The following is a 21522-nucleotide window of genomic DNA, read 5'->3' on the forward strand; positions in this document are numbered from 1 at the left end:
AGATACCTATGTAAGCATTGAAAGCTTTGTGGTTTATGACTTTTCATCGTTAGGTTTTATTTATGCTCAAATTTTATCAGGAGGTCATGGTGGCTCAGTAAATAAGATGATTGCTCATTTACTTAAAGGTCCAAGGTTTGGGACAATTAACTAGGCCCCATTTTCTACTAGCCGTGCAGGTGAAAGATCCTTAGGCAGTTGGAAATTAAGTGTTGTTGGTTTCGCTGTTCTGTCAAAGTTTTTCTCATTGCACACTGCTGTTGTTTCATAATGTGCATACAACAGTGATAGGTGAATTTTGTGGTTTTAGTCATCGCAAACGTTTTATGGATTTGTCATTACAAAATCTTTATGATTTTTAGTCATCACAAAATCTTTGTGATTTTTAGTCATTACTAAAGTTTTGTGGTTTTAGTCATCACAAATTCTTTATATTTTTCATCTAAATATTAGTCAATATATAAAGAAATTGAATTGAAAGATTTCTATGATTGGTGCTAAAATAAAATTCTGTGAGAAAAATGAGAAATTTTATATATTTTTTGATATTCCGAGTGAATAATAGCATGAAATTTCAACAGGAAACCTTTCAAATTTTCATCACAAATATTGCGTAATAGTTATTTGAAGGTTATTCATTTGAAAATTATCTCACAGGGAATATCATTAACTGAGTAATACTAGGCATATAACACTAAACCAAGAGTGAAGAAATCTGCCAGATGTAAGGTATTTCTATCAACAGTTTTTACCATAGTAATGGCATACCTTAGTTTTCCTTGTTAATTAAGCCATTGATGAGAATTCTCTCTGTTGATTCCATCATTTCTAATTCTTATAACATTGCTTTTTTTTTTTCATTTATTTTCAATTATTAGAAAGATTTTATGTTTTGGGTGCAGAAAACAGTATAGAAAAGTTTTATTGTTATATTAATGATGCATCTCCCAGTGTCTGTTGCTCATTAACTATCCATTATGAAAATCTTCTTCAATTCAGGAATAAGTCTTTGACTGTGTATGTAAAGGTGTATTTACAGGGTGGGCCATTGGGCCATGGCCTCTGCCTCATGCCTCTGAAATGTCGCATTTTGAAGTGAAAATTTAGCCCTTTACATGCCCAAAATTCTTCTCAGGCCATCTGAAATTTGTTGGCTTCAAAGAGCCTCAGACATGCCTCATCTCAGAGAGATGCCTCTAATTTTTGCCACTACCTCAGGCATTTTCTAGGTATGCCCCTCTGATGGTTACCAGTCAAAAAAAAAGGATTGATTAATACCTTTAGCAAAATTTTCATGTTTTCACTCTTAAATTATTATGTGTGATATTACAATGAAATACAAGCTTTTAACTTCCCAATTATCCAAAATGATGATATTGTTTCTAAAATCAGATTTTCTAACATTTCTGAAATTAGCCAACTGTATATCTGAACAAGGTCTGCTGTATTTATTATGAATAATGTTCAAGGTGTATTTGATATAAACCATGTATTTAACAGTTTGTAATGTTTAATGTTGTTTGATATTAATAAACCAGATGTATTTTATCACTAGAACTAATTATGTTATGATTAGATTACCTTTCCTTACTTCTCCTTATCATATCTCTAGATGTAATGTAATATATTTTATCATTGACTATGGGGTATGTGTGATAAGCATAAATGAACACAGGTAGTTTAAATTTTAAAGGGATCCATTCGACCAGATCAGACCTTAGTCTCAGAAACAGGAATTTTGTACTAAGCAATCAGTGTCCACAGCTCACCATCGAAATTTGAGCTTTCAAATCCATCATGTGTGTCCACATATCTGCGTTTAAAAAGTTATAACACATGTATAGATAGATAGATAGATATAAATAGAAATAGCAAGTAAAATTCATAGTTTGTGGTATGTTGAAGGTATTATGCGATATTATACTTTTCTATTACTTCTGAAGACTCATTATTCCAGTTGGCCCAGCTGTAAATGGCTACGAATAATCCGGAAAGATCAATGCCAAGAGTTTGGCCAACGACCAGCTGGTAGAATTGATCCTTAATTGTGAACTTAAGTTGTTATCCTCATAAAATATCAAAATAACATAAAGTTATTTTATGGATTAACAAATCTGTATTTTCTATTTCAGATTTCTAAGATAGGGTTCAAGATGAATATGTCAGCCATGTTACTCCCACCAGCCCCACCCCCTCCCCCACCAAAACTACAACAAACTACAGAATATATTATAGAGGATCTGATAGAAGCTGGGTTAGATAATTTTCATCTTGAAACACCTATCGAACTAGGACAAGAAGGCTACAAATTCTTTAAAGAATTCTTAGACAGGTAGGTCTTAAAAAGGAAATCATGATTCCAGAACCATTATGTAACCATGGTGATGCTTAGTATTCTGGTCTACTTCTATTTAGACTATACCTTTGTATAGGCTCTTGATTTCTGAGGTGTCTATTGAGTACAAATATATTAGCTTATAAACTTGTCAACTTGACATCAACAACAATAACAAAGTTCCTAAAAGAAGATTAGAACAAGAGACTCTCTGGTCATGTCATTATGGTTTTGAGCAGGGGCTATCCATCTTTCAGATGAAAATGCATTTAACTGCAGACATCTGTTGTAGACTGCAGTATCTCCAAAAGTGTTGTTAGAAATATTAAAACCGACATGAATCATGTTGTTGCTCAGAATTTTAGGCTATGCGATCTTCAGACAACTGATCTCATTACAGTCTGTGTCCCTACTGACAACATTTTTTCTATGTATTTTAGACGAGGTAGAGGAAGAGAAGAAAATTGTTATTTATCTTTTGGTCAAACAGTTAAACCTATTATACAGAAAGGTCCACAGTAAGTTAATTTTACATTTTATTAAATATAACTTAGTTGGTTGATAGAGATGTCTTAGCTGTTGCCTCAAGAGATTGAAAAGAAGTTCAAGGGGAATCAAACATACAACACCTTTTGACTTAGCAGACGACAGTCAAACTTGCCTATAAAGTAGTTATTCTGTATCATTACTAGTAGAATTGTCATATTGTTTTAACTCCATCAAACAGTGGAGAACAACTTTGACTTAATTTTTCATTTCTTTCACAAAAGTTGATCCAACTTTGGTAATTGTATTGTCTAGGTGTGGTATGGTAGCTTTAGCAATGGCTGCCCAATTAATGAACAAGCCTGAAGTCAGTGCTGAGAAAATATTTATTACAGCAAAAATGAAGAATTTTACCAAACAAGGAGAAATTTTCTCTGGTAGGTCAAAAACAATTCAAAAATATTAAAATGTCAAATTTTCCCAAAGAACTTATGACCCTCACAGAATTTCTTGCATACTGTTGATTTGATAAGATACCATCATATGTTGCCCACACATGTTTCAGATACAAAATCATCATCAGGATTTTATCTGGAAATAGGGTTAACTTTCTCAATCATTACTTAAGGGTATGAGCACAGGGCTGTTGATTTGTCTGTATTCTCTGGACATGACCGACAAACCAGCTGTGTTGGACATCAATGAGAACATGCTTATAATGAGCGAAATAAGCAAATTCACTGAACAAGAGTTGAATTAAAGATAAATTGTATCAATGTGTTCAGCAGATATCCTCAAATTGCTGTATGTGTATCTGAAAGAACTCTTGCTGACTGCTTATCCTTAACTTGGGCTGTTTCCTTCAAATATTTTGTTCAAATTGTGCCTTAACTTTCATTACAGCTGAATATATATCCAGATTGGCACATCAAGTGTTAAACTGTCATTCCGAGGTAGTGGAAATGGTCAATGGAAAGAAAGGTATATTACAACAATTATTGAGAGGTTCAGTCTTATTGGTTCCGTATCCTTTTAAAAGCACATCAACTATTGAAAATATGAATTGTGTGACAGATTATTATATGATATGAAAATAATAATTTGAAAAGAATATAAAATATTAATTGTACTATAATTTAATAGATTGTCATCTAATGTGAAAAAGACTTGCAAGAAAATGTACATAAAGTGCTGTTTGTTTATAGAGTCTATATTTTATACAATGGTCAGTTATAATTTGATAAAACAGTTTTGGGATTATTGCCCTTGACATGATAAAACATGCAAACATCATTGTGTTGAATTATTGCGGGAAAGGCTGCAGTTTTCATTTGATTTTGGTGCTTATAACATGATGTATGTTGCCTTTTCTAAGCTATTTTAACTTTTTTAAGATGTAAAAACTCATATCAACAAGACTTCTATTAATATTCTTAGTTGACTTCTATTGTTTTTTCTTAACCTGTGTATAGATATGATGCTGATAGAAATCATGGTCCATGTAAAAAGAAAGGACATAAAGCACATTGGGCCTTAATTTCAGGTAGTATTTAGTTTGTTACTTCCTCACTTCTACATAACAAGTTCCTTTGTAGGACATTTGTGGGATGTCATTTCATTGCTATAAAAATATTTTGTACATCATCTTGATCACGTGATATAGAGAAATTCGATGATGCAGATATCTTTTGTAGCAAAATTTGTCTGAACATTGTCAAATAGATTTTAGGGCCTTTTTTTTCTGACATCATTTACATGCTTTGATTAGGAGTTTGCTTTTCTGATGAATGACCAATTTTAAGAGCTTGTTTTGTCTCAAAATCATTCATGCAAAGGATCTTGAGTTTATCCAAATCTCCACAATGTCAATGTATTACAAACTGTGTCTTATACCTTGACTGCCACCTTTCTTGCATCACAGATTTGATTGGATTGTAAGTTACAGAATACAGCCAATCAGAATTCAGATAGAAAGTCTTTAAACAAGGGCTATTATTTGCCGGTATACAATACAATCCAATCAAATAGTTGCAATCCATGATACAAGAAAGGTCAAGATATAAGACCAAGTTCATAATATCTTGACATTGTGGAGATGATTATCCTTAAAATTGACCTATAAAATTAAATAACTTTTTTGTGTGTTCCAGGCTTCTTCTTGATGATGGATATGACACATTTAAAAACCTTAAAATCAAATTTTACTGCTGACACAACACATCGAAATCTCTATCACTGTACAGATATAGACAATATTAAAGTTTGTGAGGAGGAGCTTATTAAAGCTACAAGAAGTATATTAGTTTATGGACATCAAGGAAAAAGTAAATATACAGGATATTGGTTTCTAAATGACTTATTAGACAGTAATGCCAACCTTCGAGAGATAGGTCCTGAGCGTAATGACAGTGAATATGTGATTCCAACTGGTGGAATTACTGCTGGATTGTGTGGAAAAGTTGTTGGACTAATTAAAAAAGCTAACTGAAATTTTTTTTGCAAATGAATTTCCACCGATTTATTGATACTGAACCGGTACTCTTATTTTACATTTTTGCCTACATCGAATTTTATCACATTTTTAATTATACTTTGTATTGACGGAAACATACATTACTCTTTGAACCCAGAGCGTAAATGAAATATAACGTCATATACCCTGAACTCCAAGTAATAAAAGTAAAAGCGTATGATGCTAATGTTGTATGACATCACTACCGGCTGCTCAGGTATATATTGCATTAGTGTGTGGCCGGTAAACTGGTTGCTAGGGTTGAAAGGGTAAATGTTACTTTTGAAATAAACATATTTCTGTTGAAAATAGAAAATAGAAAATTCCATGCAGAAATGACCTAAATTTTTTTCTGAAAATTTGCATATGTGTTGATGTTTTCAATTTTGTCAACACAAAAGTTATAAGACCATCATGATTTAGAAGCTGCTTTTGATATTCACATCAAAGTAAAGGTCCTCTCACACCATATTGATTACCAGTTGCGAATAATGTAAGTGTGTTCCGATAACAACTCAGTTGCATAAAAGTGTTTGAAACTTTCAAACGCTGTTCTTATTTGCAACTGGTGACGACTATGGTGTGAGCGAAATAAAATTTATTTAGAAACAATAGTAAGAAGTATGTAATAGGTTTTATTTTTTGGATAATCAAAGACAATGTATTGAATAATCAAAATGAACCACTCTCTGGTATTTGTGTATGTCCTTGATATGCCATTTCATATCTTTATACCTTCATTTCACTTATAGGTTATATCTATTCAAATTAATTATGAAGTCTCAAAAGGATATGTTCATCTACATTTACCAGTTGATTAATCTTTTTTTCAGCTACCCTTATATATACCCTCGAATATAAATCGAACATCTGGCAAATTCTGCCAAAATTTATTGTAAAGATAGAATGTATTTAGCATTCCATCTGTTTCATTTAGCCCATTCCATAATTTCCATAACCAAGCTTCAATCCTTTTTTTCATAAAAGATTGGAGTAATATCCAAAATTTTTAATGAAAATCTTTTCAAAACATTATACTATAGTGTACACATTGGATTAGGTCTTGTATTGGAATATGAGGTCCCAAAATGCCGGAACCAGTAAATCAGCTACCAAACCAACAGCAACAGAATCATCCAATTTGAACCAACTACTATCAACTAGTGAGTTTGCGATATCAGCATTAGCTAACAGCAAACATTAACGTGTCATCTACCAATAGATAAAGAATGAAGCTTGGCATTCCTCTTACTCCTCTTGATGTGTCAAAGGTGCACAAGCCTCTACATCAAACCCTTGATTCTACATTCTGATATTATAAATATATGTTACATACATCCTAGTTCAAAGTAGTTCAGCAATTGAGTATAATGGCTTGTGCACCTACAATGCTTAAGCTTATTATACCAACCCCCCCCCAGTATATTGATGTACATATTTAGCTGAGTTTTGCAAAAAATAGAATTGAATTAAATCAAAACCGAAAAATTTGAAAGTTTTTTTGTCAATAACTTTATTGGTCAGTCCTTGAATGAGAGGTCATTATTAACCATAGAGCAGATCTTGTGATAAAGTTATTCCCAACAATGAATTACTTGTATCATTGTATATTTTATAATGCTGACAATGTTACTTATTTTGATATGCTTTGGTCTTACCAATAAATATTCCTTATTTAATAGTCATGTTTATATGAGTAGCCTAGCGACACCAGTGGGGGTACAGGTAAAGATCAATTTTGGGAAAAATTTCTTGTGAGAACCATTTTAAGCTCAGACGGTCTAAATCGGACCTCGACAGTTGTCCCCCCATGAGTCAATCTGCCCCCTATTTTTACACCCAGTCTCAGGAGTCTTAAGGTCAACCCATAGAATTACAATCTGTGAAAGGTTGCAAGAGGTGCCCCAGTTGTAATAACAATGTGTTGGAAAGTATACCTTACCTATATTGTGTTATTTCAATACATCCCAAAAAACACCAAGTTATATATTTAATAATGTTTTAATTTTGATGGTAAATAAAAATCGATTTGACTTGATGACAAACAAATATCTTAATTACATTTAACAAAGTATAAATTATGCAAAAATTATGAATTTCTTTAATGCACAAACAAATCTTCATTTTGTTTCACGCCAAATGAGATCCCTTAAAAACTGGAAGAGCAAATATTATTTACTAATAGTGCACTTTTTTATCCAGTTTTTCAAAAAAACATAGCCATCAAAAGTTTAAATTATCAACACTTAGTTTACCATTTACCATCATCTACGACAATTTGCATGTTCAATGATAAATTTGGCAAAACAATCTACACTTTGGAAGCAAATCATATTACCTAGTTCATTTTCCGAGTTTCTGAGTTTAGGATAGATATTTGTGCATATCAGGACACAATCAAAACGAAAAAGGTCCATAAGCACGAACAATTCACCTTGTTTTTGGGTAGCATAAATCTGGACTACATAATTTCAACTATTTTTTCTTCCTCAACACAAAACAGACTGCTCTTGTTTATGTCTTAAATATTGGCTGTGCGTGCACTAACTGCCTTGTCAGACTATTCTGGTAAAGTAAGAATTTCTTTAATTTTTATTTACTTTCTGACTGACATGCAAACATAAATATATACTGTTAACAGTTCAAGCTGATAAATCATGATATTGCATTATTCCAATTATTAATTGAGTAAAATCACTGGAAAATGATGAAATAAAAGTAAATCAACATAAAAAGCCATGTGATCTTTTCATAGCCCAGCCTAAATGATTATTTCCATTTGTGCCTAACAAACACCTATATTTCATTAAGTCTAATCTAAAGAAAATGACAGAGAATACTTACCTGGCCTGAAAAAATCTAAAAAAAATGAAATATTAGTATGAAATTTGGATTAATTCATTCTTTCTCAAGAAAACAGATATTTTAGAACAAATCCCGTTAAAGTCTATTTAACATTAAACTTAGAGATTAAGCTAAGAATAATTTATGGTTGAAAGCTCAAAGTGTAACGTTATTTTTCTAGGAAAATGGATGAATTCTAAAATCAATTTGAGTATATATTTTCCAGATTGATGCTGAATAACTCATTCACCAAGTGAAATCAGGTGTTTAATAGAATAATATGTAAACATCAAATACCAAGAATTTGTTAAGAGTACAATTGCGTTGTGTAACCAAAGTATTTCAAATCATGTTCATTTTTATTAAAACCCTTTACCTCTACTGCTGCATGTATTTGTTTTCTGGAAATGGAATCAAACACAGTCAGACACTAGTCGCAAATATATCTGAACCTGAGAAAGAATGAATAAAGTAATATAATCTAGGCTATAAACACAATTCACAATTATTGAACAGAAATAAGACAATGTTTATTATCATTCATCAGCTGGTTCATCCTCCATATTGTCTTCTCCATCTTCAGCCATGACAATTTTTCTTTCTCGCTCAGCGTGGCTTTCCCGTTCAGCTTGGCTTTCCTGATCAGCATGGCTTTCCCTATCAGTGTGACTTCCCCGAGATGGATCAGATTTAGATAAGTCTTCAGACACCATGGCTTCAAAGAATTCTTCCTTGGACAGTTTTTCTGATGGTTTAGCGTCTTTAGGCAAAGAAGCTGATGTGCTTTCAGTTTGAACTGTGCTTTCAGATTCGGGTTGTGGTATGCGTTCATCTTGATTGTCTCTTTTTTGTTTAGCAGATGTTGAAGTATCCATGTTGTCCTCGTCATCAGTATCATGACGTGTGCGTTTACGTTTCTCATCCTTATGATGTCTGGAGTGTTTGTGTCTATCTTTACGATCCCTACTTCTTGAGCGTCTTTTCTCCCGTTCATGGTGGTCTGAGCTTCTGCGTTTTTCGCGTTCTGAGCGTGAACTAGTTTCATTTTGCCCTGACTTAGTCCTATGTCTTTCCCTACCCTCCTCTTCTCTTGAGTCTCTATGTTTATCAGTCCTTTTGGAATCAGATTTACGTCTTGAATGTTTACTGCTGTCCTTGTCTTGTGCTTCTTTGGCTGCCCCACCTACAGTATTGACCATACCCCCGTCTTGCATTTCAGCATCTTGATTTTCATGAAGACCCCCATCCTTACCCTTGTCCTTGTCACCCTCCTCATTCTTAGGACGCTTGCTGCTTTCATCCTTTACAATAGCTTGTCCGTCAGCATCTTCCTCCTCCCCCATTTCTACGTCACTGTCATCCCCCTCCCCTTCACCGTCTGCATCCTTTTCCTGTTTGATACCTGAAACATTAAAATCAGACATTGGTTCACTCTTTACCACCACCTCATTTTCCTTGTCCTCCCTCATAGACGCTTTATGTTTATCTATAGCCTGTTGGTCAGTCTCCTGGTCATCCTCATGGTCATCATCATCTTCATCATCATGATCTTCCATATCACCACTAGCATGTCTAGCTCTCTCTGCTATACGAGATCTGATTCGCTCTTCACGTTGACTTTCTCTGGTCATCATCTCTTCAATTTCTGACTCCATTTTCTTCTGTTTTTCATCAATCAGCTCTGAAAGGAAGAACAAATTTTCATAGTTCTTGATTAACATCTGTCCTCTTCTTCTGATGTTGACTGAAAATTCTGACGATGAATGGGTGGTCATATTTTGCACTGAATAAAGTTTCAAAGGATGGAATATATCTAGGCAGTATGATTGAAATACATCATTGGATATTTGGTTTTGTATTCTGTGTATTACTTCATTCATGCCATGATCTGAAGACATCTTTACTAGTGTCATGTTAAAACATTCAACTAATCAAATGTAGAGCTTGGGCAGTATGTGTTAGGAATTCAACCAAAATATTTTGGGCCTTATTTTATCTTATAACATTTGAATTTGAAAGCAGAACAAAAAGCAGAATATCCTACTTTTAACAAAGATTTCAGAATCTTTCAGCTTGTTATCATCAGAAGACAGAAGTTTCTTAGGCATATAAAATATATGTGGTTTAGATTTGGTACTGAGAAAATTAGACAGTTTCACCATTTCTTTCTCTATAGCTTCATGCTGAAATGGATAAAATTATGGTTCAATGCTTCTTAACCTCTCAATTTGTCAAAAAAAGACATCAATCTTTGAGCAGAATTTAACAAAATTTGAAGAAAATGAATATTTAAATCTTCACACTTCAGAAAAAGTTGGCAAAATTGTTCCAAATCAGTGCAAGGATTTCTAAGTTTAGAATCATTTGGATTTTGATAGAAACCATTTCCTACTCTTTAATGTCATGCAGTTTACAAATAGATATAATGAAAATGAGTTTTATGTTCAACGTTTCACTGACAAATGAGAATCAGAAATAAGAAAAACATCAAGTTACTCTCAGAGGTCCAGACATCATAACCTAAACATTTCATCATTTTCTCTTTTGATGTGTGACAACATTTAGGACAAAAACACTTGAAATGGATCCAGCATCTAAATGGCAGAACTGAGCACAGACAACATACCCTAGGTCATTAGCCTTCTGCCTTGCAGACATTACTACATTATCTTTCAAATATATAGACTGTCACTTCCAGCAGTACATTATTTCATTTAAATACAGATGCACTGAGTTCACAGATTTCATTCTGAAAATTGCTTCTGATATCTGAAATCAGCTCCATAAAATTTCCAAAATTTTTCAGAAAATATTTATACTTTTGTCAGAGAAGGAAGTAAGGGTGCCTTATACAAAAGACAATTTGCTATCAGTGTCAGGATTAGTCTTATACAATTCCAATTTCAACTTACATCCTGGACAAGTTCCATCTTCTGTTCTAATCTTCTTATCTTGGACTGTTCTAATCTCATCTCATCTAATAAATTCCTTGTTTCTTGACGAACTCTGACTCTTTCTTTCTCTGCCTTCTCATCTAATTTCTTTTCTAGTTTCCGTCTTTGATCATCCTAATAAAACAATTGATATTATAGCCAATTACTTATCATCTCTCATTCCACAATGCATGGAAAAAGGTTGCATCAAAAATGTTACATTTGGACATTAAAAACATTTTTTTAGCCAAGAATTGTTGTTACCTTGTCCTTATTGTCTTTGGCTTCAGTTTTAAATCTTTGTAAAGTACCTAATATCATACCAAACATTCTCCTATTTCTGAAAATGTAATGAAAATATCATAAATACTTTATGTGTACAGAATTTCTTAAAACAAACACAGTTACTGCATGGCATTTGAAGTTTAAAAGGAATTTGACATAAATCACCAGATGTCTTAACATGAATGGTAAGTAAACAATTAGATTTGGATGTCTGAATATGGAAGGAAAATAGACATAAATTTGGTCATTGTCTGAAGATGAATGGAAAGTAGACATACACATGGATGTCTGAAAATGAATGGAAAGTAGACATACATATACAATTGAACATACATATTGGAATGTCTGATGAACAGAGAATGGTATTGTCAAATTTATTTATTCATAAAGACAAATATTTACCTGGCCATTCCTTCTCTGTCTTTACTTTGTTTTTCCATGGATTTGGTGCGAGTTTCGATAGAGGCAGCTACTACAGATGATTGGACAGTGTGCTAAAATTTAACAGATGAACATTTGAAATGTAAAACCTAAACATGATATTGTCACAATGTCAAGCTATTACATACCTTGTCTTATGCCATTAGTATATTCTGTTAGTACTTGGTTTATTTATTACCCTGACTGCCATAGTCACTTTTCGTGTATCATGGTTTGATTGTATGGTAGCAAATACAGCCAATCAGAGCCCTCGACAGGAAGGTTGTTAACACTATGTTATAATGTTTAATTTCTATCTGTTGTAGAATATGATTGGCTATACTTGCCTGCATACAATCCAATCAAATCACTGCATCACTGTGATACAAGAAAGGTGGCTATTGCAGTCAAGGTATTAGTTGTCAGAGTTCATATTAGCTTGACATTGGGAAGAGGAAGATGGCCTCTGGTAAGGTTCCTGCCACTGAGCTTTCAACAGCTGATTTTACAATATGGCAAAGATATTTGTTTTGTTCTGGCTGCCAAACTTAATTCTTGTATTCTTGTATTTATTGATATTAGGACCATCATTATCCTAGTTTTTATTACACAAGAAAAATAATTTTTTGACAAAAATAATACCTTCTGGTCATCTTCTTCATCGCCACTGTCCTCTCGTGGTCTAGCAGGTCTTGGTCCCAGTCTTAAAGACAAATTACAACAAAATTGATAAAGGGTTACTTAATGGGCAAGAGCTCATCTCATTGCACTCACATTACAAATATATATCTTTATGGGGACAGTTTATTTGGAGAATGGGACTCAAATTTTTCAACTTTCATAACAAGCAATCTCTATAAATTAAGCTTAAATATAAAGCTGTATACTGTATATTCTTGTATTGAATAATATCATCTTTACAAAGCAATTACAGTTAAAAGTGCTGCCTTCCAAATTGCAGCAGTAAATAACTTTCAATTAAAAGTAACAACAGAGAAATTCTTTTCACCTTGAAAACGCTCCTCCAACTGAAATTCTTCTTTTGACTGGGGAACCATCCTGTCCGCCCATATTTCTTCTACAATAAAACACATTGACACCATAAAAAAACAAATGATGACTATTCATATCATAATACAAAAAAATATTGTTAGCCTTAGCTCAATACTTAAATCAGAGATATATGTCTTAATGTAAGATAATAATAGAGAAATGTACCTGGCTGCATTGAATATTCTCTCCCTACCTCTACCATCAGCACCCACTGTTCTACGATCTCTACAATGATAAACAATTTAATTAGCTATCTATTATCACATACAATATCATTAGAATTAGATTAAATACTATTCATTGCCTAAACTAAATGACTGACTAAAAGCTTATTGAAATTGTTTATTGCAACGTAACATATGCAATAGATTAACTCATTTGGCAAATGATCAAGGATTCCGTCCTATTATAATCTTCATCATGATCAGTCCCACTTTCACTTTCAGATTATTGTTCAGATTAAAGCTAAGAGAGTTGCCTCCCCTTTCTAATATTTCCAAGAGCAGCATCTTTTTTGATGATTAACACAAAAATACACAATTCCAGCATCAAAATAAGTTACCTCGGTTCGTCCGGATCCCTGCCTGTTATTCTCTTTATATTTTCATTGACATCTTTCAGTCTAAACTTTGCTTTTTCGAGTTCTTGTTGTAGAGCTAAAGCTCCACGCATTTCTTCGGCCATCTTGGAAGTTTAAAGTTTCCAATCAGAAACAAGATTTAGCAACTAAACGAACTATTTTATATTTCTGAAAGCACAAGAATAATCATTATCTATTGAACTGAAAGTGACAATCAATATATTTCTTCTCTTATCACCATAAATATTTTCAAAGCTTCATAATTTTGATCTTGAAAAATCTACAAATTTTATAAATATACGAAATACTTTCGCTACGTTCTAGAAAACTTTGAGTTAAGGTTTTGTACGTTTGGTATTTCTTTTATACTCAACAAATAATAAATTTTCTTTCTCCGCCCCTAAAATCCATCTGTAAATTGCATATTAATGGAAAATGGCTGATGAAGTATTATTTGACTTTCTTCATATGGAATTAGTTTCTTATATACACCAGTCTTGTTCGAAAGAAGAGAATTCGAAGGTAATTATTTGTCACTCATAGCCTACCTTCTGAGAGTGAGACTGAACTGTGTATGTCTATGGAAGCTGACTGTGGCCATTAGGCTATTATGTAATTCAATTTGGTCTATAAGGCAATATTAATCAACATCTGTTATAATTTTATAGTATTATAGTGTTATTCCAGTTCATGAAAATTTTTGGTTTTATTTCAGGATATCAGTATTTCTAGATTAGAATCCATCGGTTTCAGAGTTGGTCAGAGTTTGATTGAAAGGTGAGCATATAATTTATCCAATTTATGACTTAACTTTCTGGGTCGGCCTACGGTTGTACTTCAGAGACTTCTCTCCCTATAAAAACCAAACTTAAGCTGTCTTTTATCCATCTACTTTAGCTCAACTCATGCTACTGGTACTGAAATCGGTTTAGAGATATATATTAACATTATCATTCAATTAGTTGACTTCTTGTCCTCTTCAAATGTTAAAGTTATCTCCCTTTCAACAGTTTTCAACAGAATTGTAAAACTTTTTTTATTTCATTCTTTTTTCATTCTTTTTTAACAGATTCACCAAAGACAGTGCTAGATTTAAAGATGAATTAGATACTATGAAATTTATATGTAAAGAATTTTGGAATGCTATTTATAAAAAACAAGTTGATAATTTGAGAACAAATCACCAGGTAAGGCCATTTTGAATTACAAGTAGTGAAATACGCCTCAAATTTACTTTTTTTTGGTCTGGTGGTATAATGATATTTTATGTCCTACTATTTCGCACCTGATTGGTGGACAAGGGCCATGTTCTGTTCAAGGAGGAAATTTGTCAAGACAACAGCATTAGCTTGTAGCACACGAGGCCCCAGTTTATGATGTGTGATGCAGCAAATAGGCCTATATGTGAAATGAAATAAATCGATGTTGATATAAAGCTGAACTTTCCCTTGATTTTGATATTTTTTTATTGAACCAAGCCTTATTTTTCTAGGGTGTTTATGTTTTACAAGATAACAGATTCAAATTTTTAACACAAATATCTAATGGAAAACAATATATGGAATCAGCTCCAAAGGTATGTCACTCTGTTACAAAGTAATAAGGGGCTCTTCCGTATGTCATATAAAACACTTCTTTGTGATCAATTTAGGCTTAATGAATTTTTTTTTAGAATTGATTGGTGACTAGTATATGTTTCACAGAAAAAGTAATTATTTAGAATAAATATAATTGGATATAGTCCAATTTTCAATTGCAGTTCACCTATCCTTAATACTTTTCAAATCGAAAATTAGGTTTCAGGTTTCATGGTAAGCAAATAATCAAAAAAAAGCAAGCAGAAGTGACCGAAGTCTTTATTGCGAGGTCATTATTAACATTCTCATAACTTCTTATTACCTGATTAAAAGATTGAAATTTTGAAGTCATATTTTCAAGTGAAAAAGTGCTGAAATAGTTTATAGTGAAATTGAGATCTATCAGCTGATAAATATTTAGATATAAAAATGCTCTCAGAATAGCATTGTGTATATATATATACAATGTATTAACATTCACCCAAATTCTGTTTCTATTTTCAGTATTTAGCCTTTCCCTGTGGTTTATTAAGAGGGGCGTTATCTAACCTAGGTGTTAATTGTATAGTCACTGCAGAAGTTAGCGCTATGCCAGCCTGTAAGTTGTTTTCTGAATTTTCTAATTATTTCTGAATAAAGCTTAAAAATGTCTGGTTCCTAATTAACAGTCAATATTAAACTTTAAGAATCTGATGTAATTTCTCAAAAATGTCTGGCAAATAAATTGAAATCAGCAGACTTGATTTTTATGATTTTAACAAATAAATATAAATGTGCAGAGATAATGGAGACCAGTCAACATTAAAGAATATAATTAGGGCCTACCAGGCATGACTGGCAATTACAGCAAAATCAGAAACCCTTATGATTTCAAATTAAGAATAAGTATTATATGAACACAAGGAATGTATTTAATGTATAAAAGTATTGCCAGTCAATATTAAAGAATATAATGTAATTTCTAGTTGGTAACAGATGATATTGATTTCTATAGAGTATAAGACAGATTTAACCTGTTATCAATCTATACATAGTAATTGATCAATTTGTATCTCACTGATTATCCCATAACAATAATACACAGAAAAATTCTATAATTTTAAAGATTTAAAATAGAATTTTACATCCTGCATATTGGGTATATATTAGGAAGCCAATGCTCAATGCTGTGCTGTGTGGAATGAGGAAAATTTTTGTCAGCAAAGCCAACCAGATTTGAAATAAGTAGGCTTATGCTAATTTTGGCTCAAAATTCGAGCCAGTTTCCCTCATTGATCACTGCATGTAGCAAAATAGTAGGATTTAAAACTCCATTTCTATTTGATATAATGTGTATATGATTATAATACAGTACATTGACAAATCTATAATTTTTGCATCATTTTAGGTAAGTTTCAAATACAGATTCAGAGAGCATAATAAGAAAATTGAGTTTTAAAAAAATGTGCAACTATCATCAAGGGAATTGGGTTTGAAAATGTGTTGTGACAGCCAAGATATGTATTGAGCAATTTTATGAACAATTTTGACAATGCTGATAGTGGAGGTTTACTTTTGTGACATAAGAAACATTATTTGCTGTCAAATATTAACATTTAAGAAAAATATTTTCTCCTAATTTATTTTGACATTGTTCATGAACTGTTCATGTTCGTAAGTGAACATTTTTGATTACAATGGTATATGCTTTTTTCTGTATGCTAGAACAACATTTTGTTGCATTGTGTACTGTTCATGTTTGTAAGTGAACAAATATCCTTTCTGGAGGTACTAATTTTGTGTATATTGGTATACACTTTTTTCTGTATGCTTGAATGACATTTTGTTGCATCATTAAATGAGGAAATTTTTATTTAGAAAGGGAAGATGTGAATTGTTATTTTATTTTATTAAATTATGAGATAGTATTGTTAAATTATTTTGTACAGATTTAGTAGGTTGTATATATTGTATTATAATAAACAAATGTAATGAAATTTTCCTTTTAAATTATGGTGTATATTTGACAAGACCTCATCTCCTCGGGCACCTTCATAATGGCAAGTTTAAGCAAATGTGCAAAGTAGACAAATATTTTAGGAGCTCCTTAAGATCTCCTAAGCTGAACAGATTATTAAGGGCAATGGTTCACAATTTGGGTCTTGAATATATGTAAATAGTCTTCAAAAGTACAACAACTGCGCGAATATCGCATAATCCCTTTAATTATAACTCATACAAGTCATTTCACTTTCTATATGGGCACACATGGATTTGATGGCTCAAACTTTGACTGATAAGCTTAGCTAAAAACAATCCCGTTTCTGAGACTTAGTTACCATTGGTCAAACGGGTGGTAAACCTGTCCCTTTAAGCTGTGAAAAGACAAAATCCAGTTTCCATGACGGGCAAATGGAAATTAATACATAAAATACAGTGGAGCCGGTTGTTGTACAAACTAAAATTTGTCTGACTACAGTCTGGAATCACTTTAAATAGAGACTGACTGACCTCTGCTATGTAAGGCATTAACCAAACCCAACCCAAGGAATGGCCATGCCTCTGTGGAAAAATTCATTGAAATTTGCTTAACAACAATAAAATATTTTATTTACAATTTAATGCTGTAAAATGAAACAGATTTAAACACTGGGAAATATAAACACTAGTTGAATGGGCCTTGACATTTAAGGTGGGGTAATAAACTAAAGAATATAGGTTCTGAATTAATTCAAAATGGTTAAATAATACCCAAACTGGTAATGCTTTTTTCGAATAACAGAAACCACAGACCTTACGATGGGAAATTGAATGGTACTCGAAGAAGCTATGTGCCAGATACAAACAAGAATGCAGACTCGGAGTGACATTAGGTGTTCTAGAAGAGTGAATATGCCCTGCTTCCACACCCTCACAATAATTATTGTAATCTAGATCAAATTTTATAAGCCTTAAAGAGTTTGATTTTGTGTCTTGAATATATGTAAATAGTCTTAAGAAGTACTAGAAATATACCCAAATCACATAATTCCTTCAAAAATACATCAAACTGTTAATTTCTATGTCTTTTCTATATATGGCGGAGTCTCAAGAAAAGATGAGTCATCATTTTAACTTTTAACATAATTCTGGGCACGCATGGATCTGAAGGCTCAAATTTTGACAGTGAGCTGTGAACAATAATTACTGATTATCTTAGCTACAAAATTCTAACTTGTGAGACTAAAGCAAGATTTGTCAAATGGATGGCAAACCTGTCCTTTTAAGACTCAAAGTATACCAATTAGACCCCCAGTGCTGTGAATAAGACACATGCTGAACATAATTTACATTTTCAATCTATAATGAAAAGATACAGCAGTTATAATACCCTTTAAAACATAAATTTAATGGTTTGCCATAAAGGTGAGTAAGATTATAATTTGAAATGCCCTAGGTCACAATAATTATACAATATAATTGAGTTCAATCCAGTATAAATCAACTTTGTAGCAATATTATTACAATAGCCTATAATAAAGATCAATAATGTATTTAAAGTTGTATTGTCCTATAAATAAGTTTCATATTCAGTTTAAAGTGAATTCTACTGGCCTGTATCATTAATCAGAATGGAAATATGATGTTCAATTTATCTGAAATCAAAATTTACTAAAATGGTGATCTTGACATATTTGTTTTCCTTCTGCAAGTGACTTCACTCATCATCCGTAATCTGAGAAATTCCTCTATAAATTGTGTTCCAGTTTTACAAAATTTGCAAGATAATAAATAAAACAAATAAAAATCAAAATTTAATGCTGATAAAATATGACAAATCTAAACATATCATTTCTCAGATTTTGTCAGTACGCAGAAAAAAATTTCACAGAACACAATTTAATAAAGAGTGTTGTAAGATCATGGATAGCAAGTGTAGTACTGTAACTTAGAAAAACACAAAACAAAACATCAGACCTGTATTTATATCAGTTTGAAATTTTACACATATATTACTGAACATATTCATAATTCAATGTAATCTACATATTAATAAACAACAAATGAATATTCAATCTGAGAGGCTATGAATAAATTAAGTTCTTTTAAAATAAACTAGTGGAATTCATCACTTTAAAATTGAATAATATCTATAAATAAACATCTGGAGGTAAAATAATGAGAAAAAATAAAATTGATATTTTTAAGTCAAATCTTGAAGCAGTATAATTCATATTAAATCATAGTAAGATATTGTAGTCAAAGATGCAGATCTTGGTAGCAATGACTTTTGATTTTTAAAGAGACTGTTCCATATTTAATTTGGAATAATTTTGCATAATAAAATCTATGATTTACCAAAATTTCACATCATTAGAGGTCTATATTGGGCTACATATTTTGTTTGCTAGCAAGATAGACTTCTGTTACCTGTATTACTTTTCAGAAAAGAAATCTGGCATTCTGTTCTGAAATTCAGCAAAAACAAACAGTGGAAGTTGTCCTTGGAAAACATAATGTGTCTAATCATTATACTTCTTTAATATAAACATAAAGTGAATCAGTTATGAAATCAATAGAGTTTCACTTATTCTATAAACTAACAACATAAATATTTAACAGTTGACAAGAGTAAAAACAACCCACACCCCCAAAACACAAATACACTATGATCTTTTGTAAGTGAGAAAACAAGACACATTAAGCAGAAGATAATATATTGCAAAGTAATAAACTTGTAAAATCATGTTTTCAGTTATAAATTTGTTAAGTTATCATGTACAGTTATCAAGATGTAAAGTACAGTAATCCTGTACACTTATCAAGTTGTAAAATCATCATGTTTTCAGTTATAAATTTGTAAAGTTATCATGTACAGTTATCAAGATGTAAAGTACAGTAATCCTGTACAATTATCAAGTTGTAACATAATCACATAGCATATTGTAAATTTGTAAAGTACAGTAATGAAAATTCATTATATTGTGGAGATATTATGTTAATTATTATATATAAGATAACAGACTAGACATATGGAATTTATCATTCAGAATAGCTACATTTGTACACTTACCAAACAAATGGATGTGCATATAAGTGTACAACTGAGTAATAATGTCATCATAAAAAGTTGCTGTGTTAAGTTTGTACAGTTGTCACATAGTTATCTTGGTACAGTTTACTATCATAATTCACAATCACATGTATCATGTCAGGTTACCATGTTTGACTATTACAGTACAGTATTTTACAGTGATATTATTTGCTTAATGAGTCTTAGTTTCAATGAGGCACAAAATGAGAAAATTAATCAGGGCCAAAACTAATTTGTCCTGGACCACCTTTCTTCATATAGCGTCTATAACTTTTATAACGTGCACTTTCAGCAAGCTTAGCTTTCATTTCTTCATCCTGCTGTTGTTTCCAGACCTTAAAATTGTCTTTCTTCCATAATTCTTGATCTAAATAATCTAGTTTATCATCTTCATCAATAGCTTCCCACTGAGTTGTACCACATTTCATATATTTTCTAATAAGGTATAGTTTTTCCTCTTCGCCATACTCCTCACGTTTGATTGTAAACTTCCATGTCCATTGAAACCACCATACAATATACATTAAGAGGTAATATGGTAAAAATATAATTTGAATCCATAACACATCAGTATATTTAGGTCTCTGATATCCACCTCGAATGTCCATATTCGACTCGATGACTTCTCGAATGATCTGTTCCTCATCTTCTTTAATTTTGACTCTCCGCGACTTTCCTTTCATTGATGGATTGCTTAATTTGTTTTCTTTCATAGCAGTGTCAATCGCACGAGATCGATATTTTGGATCCTTACATAAATAATCAATGGCAGCGTTGTAATTACTCCAAGCCCCAAAATATTGGAATACAGATACTATAGAAATGGTAACGGCAATGACAATGCGAATATCGACCTTTGGCGCCAAACGATGCTGATAGTAATAGAAATAATGAGAATAATATTCATCAGGATTGTCCAACATGTAGTTATAATCCACACGCTGTTCATCATCTTTGAGTATTTCATAGGCGTTACCAATTTTCTGAAACTTTTCATGGGCTTCTTTCTTGCCTTCTTCTGTTTTATGTCTGTCAGGATGCCATTGTCGCGCCAGTTTACGATAGTTTTTTATAATTTCATTTTTAGTCATGTCTCGCGTCGATTCCAAAATATCATAGCAATTTTCTCGACCACAATATAGCCCATCAATATAAGCATTTACGGTAAAAACACAAGCAAACCAACACATTAAGCCTAAGAGTCTTGCTCCCATAACTGCCATTTTTACTTAATCACCCTTTGACCTACAAAATATGAAAAATATCGAAAAAAAAAATATTTTATTAGTATTAGGGGTAGGCCTAGACAGTAGGCTTACAACTTATGTAGCAGGCTTAACAATTTCAATTAAGGCCACCAAATGGAAATTATCACAAAATCACAGATAGTTCCAACCATAGGTTTCATCCATAAATATTGGTACAATAAAAAATTGAAAAATCA

The 21522-nt window shown here is 32.1% G+C and overlaps 4 protein-coding genes across 4 annotated transcripts; 2 read left to right on the plus strand and 2 right to left on the minus strand.

The window, feature by feature from the left end:
- Positions 1-2153: 2153 nt before the first annotated feature.
- On the plus strand, positions 2154-5347 carry LOTGIDRAFT_235539 (hypothetical protein; the record flags this gene model as incomplete). The annotated part of the gene is made up of 6 exons (XM_009064888.1): positions 2154-2332; positions 2776-2853; positions 3137-3258; positions 3725-3845; positions 4294-4364; positions 4972-5347. 6 exons carry the CDS (start codon positions 2154-2156, stop codon positions 5307-5309), a joined length of 909 nt encoding a protein of 302 aa, XP_009063136.1. The 3' UTR covers positions 5310-5347.
- Positions 5348-8053: 2706 nt separating this feature from the next.
- On the minus strand, positions 8054-13552 carry LOTGIDRAFT_235540 (hypothetical protein; the record flags this gene model as incomplete). The annotated part of the gene is made up of 9 exons (XM_009064889.1): positions 8054-9858; positions 10222-10360; positions 11090-11245; positions 11375-11450; positions 11798-11889; positions 12458-12518; positions 12825-12893; positions 13034-13093; positions 13431-13552. The coding sequence occupies 9 exons, from the start codon at positions 13550-13552 to the stop codon at positions 8714-8716; spliced, it is 1920 nt and encodes a 639-aa protein (XP_009063137.1). The 3' UTR covers positions 8054-8713.
- Positions 13553-13819: 267 nt separating this feature from the next.
- On the plus strand, positions 13820-17004 carry LOTGIDRAFT_220856 (hypothetical protein). Its single transcript, XM_009064890.1, has 6 exons — positions 13820-13970; positions 14164-14225; positions 14518-14635; positions 14941-15024; positions 15530-15623; positions 16413-17004. Exons 1-6 carry the CDS (start codon positions 13884-13886, stop codon positions 16442-16444), a joined length of 477 nt encoding a protein of 158 aa, XP_009063138.1. The 5' UTR covers positions 13820-13883; the 3' UTR covers positions 16445-17004.
- A 3286-nt stretch (positions 17005-20290) lies between these two features.
- Positions 20291-21268, minus strand: LOTGIDRAFT_129609 (hypothetical protein; the record flags this gene model as incomplete). Its single annotated transcript, XM_009064891.1, has 1 exon — positions 20291-21268. The coding sequence occupies one exon, from the start codon at positions 21266-21268 to the stop codon at positions 20291-20293; it is 978 nt and encodes a 325-aa protein (XP_009063139.1).
- Positions 21269-21522: the final 254 nt, after the last annotated feature.

This window comes from Lottia gigantea (genome assembly GCF_000327385.1).
Source record: "Lottia gigantea unplaced genomic scaffold LOTGIsca_66, whole genome shotgun sequence".
In the NCBI taxonomy this organism is placed as follows: domain Eukaryota; kingdom Metazoa; phylum Mollusca; class Gastropoda; family Lottiidae; genus Lottia; species Lottia gigantea.